Genomic DNA, 9,220 nt, shown 5'->3' on the forward strand with positions numbered 1-9,220 from the left:
ATATATATATATAATACGTACTACGTACGTTACGTTCGTTCGTTAGTACGAGAGTAGAAGAGAAGAAGAAGAGAAGAAGAACACACACACACACACACACACACACACACACACACACACACACACACACGCACGCACGCACGCACGCACGCACACATCACACACACACACACACACACACACACACACACACACACATGATTTTCTATTTCTCGCGTGAGCCACCCGGCGAATCAGTCGCGTGCCACTCGCGGGCGCACTCGCGTGTTCCGTCCAAGCGTGAACTTCTAATACCCCTTCATCCTCACCTTGACTCTCCCGCATTAGCAGGTCGCCAATAATACTTCACGCACGAAATCTTTCCATTTTCTTCCATCATGCGAGCGAGAGTCACGGGCACGGACATGAGCCCCGAAGCACAATCGGATACGCCGGTATGCAGATTGCGGAATCTCGGGCAATCGCGCTCCCAAGTTCAAGAAACTGAACGGCGTTCCTCAAGTTCGGTGATCGTTCATCGGAAACTATTATAGATGTTAAATTAATTAACACATGGATAATGCTCACCTAATCGAGATGATAAATTTAATTCAATTTTCTCTCTCGATCGTGCATTAATCTATATCTATAGCAGTATTTTTTAATTTTTTTTCAATTTGCGACACATTAATGAACTAAATTTGTCGAAATATATTATTAGATATTTTAGTGCTGAATAAGTCTTTTGTCAGTTAATATGACATTCTTTCTATTTTTTTATTTCATTGTTTCAAAATGATTTTAATTGCAATGATGTTGCTTTAGTCGAAATGAGATAAACACAATATAATTTGGATAATTTTCATAATTTTTAAAATATTTGTTATTGCATTGCTGGCTTTTTATTTCTACATTTTTTCGCTTCTTTTTTCTCACTTTTGCTGAATTGAAAAAGCTTAATCTCGTGAATACACTGAAAGAAAAGATTGGCTGCTGCAGCAAATTAGATGGTAAAATATGGCATAGCATTTTTAATTGATTGCAACAATCAATTTTTGGTTGCTGCAGCCAATTATTAGTTGTATTAGCCTATCCGCAATGTCGGTATAGGATTTCGATTGACTAATACTACCAAAAATTGGTTGCTGCGGCAACTATCTTTTCTTTCAGTGTATATTTCGGAAATTCTGAAGATATTTTTTGTTTTGAATAATTTTTGTAAGAAATGAGAACATTCATTTTATGAAATGGATTAATTAATTCGTGCTACTGTAAATATAACACATTAGAAATTGCATGATGCACATTGCATCTGCATTTACTTCGAGATGTATCGTTCACCTAAATATTATTAGTATTTTATCGTAACATGAAACAACTCGAACGAAGCGATAATCGTAATCGTGAAGACTCCGTCGGTCGATCGAGAAAACTCGATTACCTCCCCAAACAATACAATTATAGTAGTAACGACGAACGAGTCTCGCGGGATGATGCCTTCCGTGGAATGGCTATGTCGGCCATTTCGTAAGGATGGGAAAGGGGAAAACACACAGGAGAAAATCCTATTATAGCTCCGTGTCCGTACGCGGAGTGGTACAGTATGGGGTGAAGCGAGAGGGTCGCTCACCCCCTCGGGCGCACATCCGTATTGACGCAACGTAGAAGCCCACCCTGCGGATTAACCAATCGAAACGCAGCATCCGCGCATGCGATCCCTCGGAAACGCGTGCCATTTTGTATGCCACGCTATCGCAGGGTGGAATCAGGGTGCCTGTTTCCGCGACCGGAAAATGAAACCGAGAGTTTGACACAGTGACATATTTAATCATAAGGGTTGCACGAAGGGTTGCATACTTGGTCGATGTGTGAATGAGTGACGAGACAGAACGAGTTTTTTTTCCATTAAATTGCATTAAATTTTTCGATTCCAAGGATATTTGGAAATGTAATTAAACGTTGCACTATTTTGTGTGAAATAAATTCTTATATTATAAAGTGGCAGTAAAATTGTACACTAATAGATTAGAAGATACGTTTCTTATTTACGCTTTCTTTAAGAATTTAAGAATTTTTCATAAGAAAATATAACCCTAAAATATTATCCTAGTAAGTGCAATGTTACTAGAAATAAAAATTCCAATTTTATTGAGAATATTAAATGGAGAAATGCAAATTTTGTTACATTCTGACAATATTTTCATTGCAATATTCACATTGCAATATTCACATAACATATACATCTAATCAATAACATCTTGCCAATGACCAAAAGTAAGATTTGTAAATATACTTTCCAAATATATAATCCAAATATATAATATAATCCAATAGATCAATTCAAAATTTATTTATGTAAATTTACTTATGAAAATCTGTCTTTTTGAAAAAAATATGTCTAAAAATTTCAACTGTGAAACTGTTAAACCGCGCATTACTACGATAATTACTTAATGTTTTCCTTCTAAAAAATATAACCTTTATTTTACCTTAGCATTAATAAGATATTACAAAGTCCATCATTCTTTGTAAGATTGTCGGCAATTATGGATTAAGAAGCCGCGAGATACCTGCAATTATTGCAACTTTACTGGCACACATCGCGTCGGCGCGTTGAAGAGAGACAGTTATGCACCAGTATCTTTTATGTACCAAAATCATCAGAAGAAAAGCAGCAAAGACGAGAATCTTCTTTAAACAGAAATAATTATTTTAACTTATAAAATCATTATAATAAAATAATCAATTATTTTTTAAAAATGAAAAAGATATTTTAAGATACAGGTTTTTCTGCATATTATATTTGAAAGTATTATATTTGAAAGTACAAAAAAATTTTACGGCGATTTAAAATCTATCAAAAATTATTTCAAGGAGGCTACGTAGTTTTTTTATTAATAATAATTAAAATGAAATCAGAAAATTTTCATTTAAGGTATAAAATTGTATTGTTAAATATAAATATTAACTTTATTGAATTGTCTTATGTGTTCATTTTTATACAAAAAGTATAAATTTCTAAGTGGAGTTAATTATTGCAGAGACTGTATACCTGATATCCTTAGGTCTTAATTTAATCGAGCCTTGATTTAAGAAGCTGTTATTTATTTACACGTACGTCATCATAATCGCGTGTTGAATTAAAACGGAATTGTTGAAATAAAAAATTTGTTGGAAATTAAATTAACAAGCCTGCGTATAGCTGAAACAGTATGTCTTCTTTCTACGCTCTGGCCGGTTTTGGCGTTGCTCGTCATATTTCAGAACAATAAGTTTCCGCGGTCTGGCGTGCCTGGCACCGCCACCGTGAAATAAAACAAAACAATATACATTTAGCTCACAGAAACGCGGAGAGCGGACGAGGCTTTAAATGGTTTCCTACCCCGTTTCCGAGCGGCGTAGGGCGGCGGGCCGAAGACTGCTAAAACTGGGACGGATATTTTCGGCTTCGATGCGCCGCATTCGGCTCCGTTGTGCCGAGGGCTCGTTTGGTATTTGCCGGTATCGGGACCACCGATAAATGGGAAAACTTTCCCGGGGCGTTTTCAACGCGTTCCCAGCGAGAAACAACGCTCGCCGCCCTCCGCTTTCCGAAAGGCAACGCACCCTTCCGTTTTCGTGCCGCCGCACTATTCTCGCGTGGCGGCTCGAAATTGCTTCTGTATTTCGGAAAGCTTAATCGTGTGTGCCACGTCGGATTACGTGATTTACTTGAATTATTCTTATCGATATACCGGTAGCCTTTGTTCTTAAGATTCATTCACTCCAAAGTTTGCTTTTTATAGGAAATTCTGCTATCATCATGCTACAAACATTATTGGACATAATAAATTATCAAACGGATTTTTTCGCTCAGTTTTTTCGCTCAATTTTTTATCTTAAGTGCAACTTGCACTTTGATGTTATTTTATAATAATTTGAAAATTTATAATCTATAAATTTGATAACGCAAAGTAATGCCCATTTCCACCAATATAGATTAACTTTAATCTCGATTCAACTTATACTTCGTCTTTTTCTCTAGTTCTAAAAATTTAAAAATTTATGGATATGAATTGTTTTATTGATTTTTTAACTATTAGAAGATAAGTTTATTTATTTTGTAACTATTAGATAAGTTTTGTTGTATTTATTTTTTTAATTAATTTTATTAATTAATATTCTTAACTATTTTTTCTTCTTATGTTTAACGCATAAAATTTAACGTAATTTAACGTTTATCGTATCGATCGATTCTCAATTTCGATATCTATTGGTTGAATATACATACGAAGGTATGTTTCCCTCTCGTGAGAAAGCTACGAGAATAACAGGTATTTTGGGCTTCGAGGTGAACACTCGAGTTGTGCAAGCTCGTTTGATATTTGCTGGTATCGAGTCAGCAGACAAATGAGAAAACTTTCTGGAACGTTTCCGATCGATGCCACTGCAAAACGCTAACCTTCGGTTTCGAAAAGGCAACGTACCCTTTCGTTCTCGTGCCGCCATTCTATTCGCACGGGGTGTACTCCCGCATACGTCTAACAACGTCTAAACCTGTATTTTGCTGTGCCCCTAACTTATCCGTACCACGAATTAGCCTCTTGAGCCTCGATCCGATGCAAACGGAGCAGTCTCTACTCGATTATGTTCAATACTGAACAATTTTACATGTTTTGATTGATTGACCATTGAAAGAAGACTCAGTTTCGCCGTTATAAATTATTATATTAACATAATATTTTTATAAAATGGAAAAGTGGATGTTAACATTTTATTCAAAATTAATTAATCTGTGTGTGTTTGTAGTATATGTACTTAGTTGCTTTCACGTACATTCATGTGTAATTTAATTTGTCGGATCGATTTTCTGTTCCAGGCACTGAATGGGTTCCTGCTAATATTGACTTGCGACGGAGAAGTGTTTTTCGCTACTCATAGCATAGAGAGTTATCTTGGCTTCCATCAGGTATGATTGTTATAATTAAGGCGTTGTATTAATATAGCAAAGAAAAAGAGAGATACAGAATATAGAACATTAAAATCATTGGATTTATATTCAGAATAATAGACGTATTATATTACTATATAAATACATTATAACATTATAACATATGACATTAAAATAACATTATAATATTATATGTAAAACAAGCGGAACAAATCGTTAGATAATAATATAATTAAAATAACAACTCTTTTCACATAATGCTGTTTTCGAAATCGAATATCTAATTTTATCCGGCCTTGACGCATAAATCTCTGCCGACAAATCCGAATGATGTTTGGAAAATCACTTGCGTATTTTAAAGGTGAAATCGTCGATGTATTTATAGATCGAAGATGCTTGCGCATTTGTCTCCCCTTTGCAAGGTAATTCTAAAGACAGTTCACCCTCGTTGTTAGTTTATCTTCAGTCAACGTGTGTCCACACCTAACATGCGGCAGTCACGCCAACGCTGTCAAGTCAAGTTCGCCGTACGTGTCACGTTTGCCCGAGGCATCATCCCTTTTGCAAGACAATGTACCCATCCACCAGGACTGACGGCCGACATACATTTTTCAGTAGTAACAGTGGGTCATCGACGCAAACGAGCAACACGCTCACGATATTGTCTGGCTCAGCTTAGACAAATCTGTTTGATGCTCGAATGGAAAAATCTCAATTTACTAACTCTTGTAGAAGAATCATGTCTAAATTTTGCCTCTAATAATTCATGATTGTCAGATTTGTAAATGTTTCTATCTAGAATAATTTTCGAGTTACTTGAGAAATGGAGCATGATTGCTGGGGAACATTAATATTAAAAACATTCTGAATGAATGAGACAAACGATAAAAATGTAAATCAAGTTATAATGAGCCATAAGAATTGGACCTGTTTTTAAAACAGGACGTTTTTTAAGACTTCCACATTGGATTTTTCATGATGATCGTCAGAAGCAAAAAACATAATGAAAATTCTTGCAAAATAAAAATTAACATAAAAATATTTTTTTAATAAAACAATATTTGCATTTGATAGAGTATTTGTAAAGTACACTGAAAACTTATTTTTATTTCGGAATAGAATAAAATAATATTTAATATTTATTTCAATTCGATAGCTGTTATAAAGCTTGCTTTTTAATTAGCATACACTGAAAAAAAATTAAATGTTAATAAATATTTGTTTGAATATTTATTTGCAAGTAAATACTTATTCAAAGAAATATATTAATGTTTAGAATTTGTTTAAATGTAAATCAACTTCAAATATATTTTACAAGTCTATTCTATCGATTGCAAATGTTGTTTTATTAAAAAATATTCACATTTTATATATTCACATTTTATAACACAGTATATATTTTCTCGTTTCTGACGTCATAATTCAAGATGGCTAAAGTGAATAGGCAAGAGCATTAATATTCAATATGATAATTCGACGAGTTCTTTTTGCAATTCGATGTTCAGACGGCGTGCGGCGATGCGCCGAGTCTCAATTATCGCGATTTCAATTATCCTAATTCATTGTGAACGGAATCCGGATTCGGCCGTGGTACACGTCCGTAGTCACGGATTTGCATACGCGAGTGTCTCAAATAAACGTGAATTGTCGAATAAGAGACTGTTATCAGAAGCGGGATGCCAAATCGAAATTGCGACGATCCTTAATTAATTATGACATCGGATAATCTTGCTGGGCAGAGCTTCGTTAAGGGCGACGTAATTCCGGCGATTTTATTCGGCCGCGACAGCGACGATCAGGAGAGGATCGTCTCCGGCTGGTTTTCTCGGCGTGGCGATGCACCCGCGCGGTGTGGGAACCACGGAACATCCGATCCCGATTCGCCGTGCAGACCGAATCTAATTGCGCGGCCACGATCCACACTGTTGCACATTCGATTGCTACCGGCGTTCCCGCGCACGATCATTTGAATACTTCGGCCGGACCTCGCTCGAACACCGAGGTTTCCCCTTAATGATAAAGCGGCTATGTGTAACCACAGCCTCGGCGCGGACTATTGGTTCCACGCGAGAGAATTGTGTACACAGTGTAGAAACCGATTTTATGCTATATTCCGCCGATGCATCGTCCGTGCTCTCAGCGTCCATTGTTCCGTAACCCGCGACTTGATGACGGCGTGAAGTGTGTCGATGGATTTCTCATTTCTCAAATTCGCCAAATCCTCGGTGCCGAAACGCGAAATCGATCACAGGAATAATTCATGTTTCCACATACAGAAGTTTGAAGAAAATAATTGATAAATGTATTATTTAAGCTGAGAGTAACTATTTGTTTATGTAAATGATCATCTGAGATGTTTTTACATCTTAATTAAAAATTGTAAAAATATCGAAAAAAAATAGTACAGCAAAGCTATAGCTTATCTACTGCGCGGATTCAATCTATAATTAAAAAGATTTAATGGTTTAACAAATCGCTAATGTTATTCAGTTCTGTCAACTTTACTACTTTAACACAGAAAACTGTCCGTATATTATGCCTGTAGTTTTTGTTGAATCAGTGAAGTTTTTTTTTTCTATACGTACTATTATTAACAACATATTTTATGTTATTAACTGTTTTTCAATTTATTAATGCTTGAGAAATGCACATTTAGAGATTCATAAAGAATAATTATTAAAAAAGAAAATAAAAAGTTATTAAAATAGAAAGAAAATATATTAAACAATATCCATTTTACAATCCACATCGCTATAATATAATTTTTTCATCGCTATAATATAATAACACTCTGATTATTCCCAGGTTAAACATAATTTATTAACAACAATTCTCGATTGTAAATATGATATATTATCTTAAAATTAATTTACATGCAACGTTATAAGTACGCTATAAGAATTGTACCTTATAATTCGGCTTCTGAACTCTACGAATGCAAGAGATGGCATAAGATATTTGCGACATGGCATATATTACGTATTTCGGGAAAAATGGCTGAATCCGATCACATTATCATTAGCCGTCCACATGAGAGCGCATTAAAAAATCATCCATCCGTCTATATGGGGAATAGGTACTCGACTACCCGCGGCATAATACCGTCACTCGAGCCCCTTCGGTACACATCGAGAGGGATCCGGGCACGCACGCGAGCGCAATGTGCATACATTGTAAAAAATGACGGATGATGATTTCCCGAGCCGATGACTCTCTATACGGGGCGCACGCGAACGCGTTGAGTATGAATTGCAGAAAATAGCGGACGATGATTTTCTGACTCGATGACCGCATATCCGAGACAACAAAAAAGAACCAAGAAGCGGTTTGTTATATGAGCGTTCTAGATTTCCTCCTAAATACCCCTCGCGATATGCGCATATGTATGCGCGTATCTATGCGTTTGAAATCACCGACGGAAATCATCCTACCCCGGTTTCGCTGGGAATGACGGAAGTCAAATCGACTTCTTGCAAAAATCCACGCGAATATGATTGTGGGAAAAAAAAGTGCTGTACAGTTTTATAAAGTTTTAAGATCCGGCGTTTGAATTGTGCATTTTATTAATAACTGCCCTAAAGAAAATTTATACTGATAGAAATTAATCTGTCTCACAAATGTTCGACATTATAATTTGAAGTTATTATTATCTTGTGATATATTGATAGCTAAATAATTTTTATAAATTTTTTATAAAATAAACTTGATGGTTTATTATTGGTATTAACAACAAAACTTATAATTTGAGAATGTTATATAAAGTTTATTAATTACGTGTCATAAGAATATGTTAGAAAATAATTATTAACGAAATATGTCTTACAGAAAAATAATATTTAGAATATAATTTAGCTTTATGGAATATTCTAATTTAATATATATTTAAGACTTTATCTTAAAAATCAATCATAAAGTTACGTTTATTTAACTTTATATATTCAAAACTAATATATTTTTACTTGGCAATGAGAAAGTGAGGACGAATCTTACAACACTTCATTCGCCTTTTTATTTTTACAAAATCGCAGTAGTTATCAATCTCATAATTTATTGATTATTCATGCGCACTCATGTTTTATACGCTTCTTATGATGCGGATTTTCTAGTAAGCGCGGTAGTATCTTACAACGTTGTTCGTAAACGGATCTTACGGAACACGCGTTGGAAATTATATTGAAAGACCCTTCATCCGTATTCTTTAACAAGCTCAAATTATTACGCCAACTTTCGTGCACGAGTATCCATTGAGATGTAACAATGCACGCAACAGTATCGTATATATATATATATATATATATATATATATGTACG

At 35.1% G+C, this 9,220-nt stretch overlaps 1 protein-coding gene across 1 annotated transcript in view; it reads left to right on the forward strand.

Moving 5' to 3' along the window:
* Nucleotides 1–9,220, forward strand: part of LOC105623408 (aryl hydrocarbon receptor protein 1-like) — a 212,660-nt gene that overhangs the window by 175,680 nt on the left and 27,760 nt on the right. The window contains exon 4 of the mRNA XM_012204801.1: nt 4,838–4,927. Within this exon, the coding sequence (XP_012060191.1) occupies nt 4,838–4,927 (90 nt within the window). The remainder of the gene's footprint in view (nt 1–4,837; nt 4,928–9,220) is intronic.

This window comes from Atta cephalotes, assembly GCF_000143395.1.
Source record: "Atta cephalotes unplaced genomic scaffold scaffold00057, whole genome shotgun sequence".
Taxonomy (NCBI): Eukaryota; Metazoa; Arthropoda; class Insecta; order Hymenoptera; family Formicidae; genus Atta; species Atta cephalotes.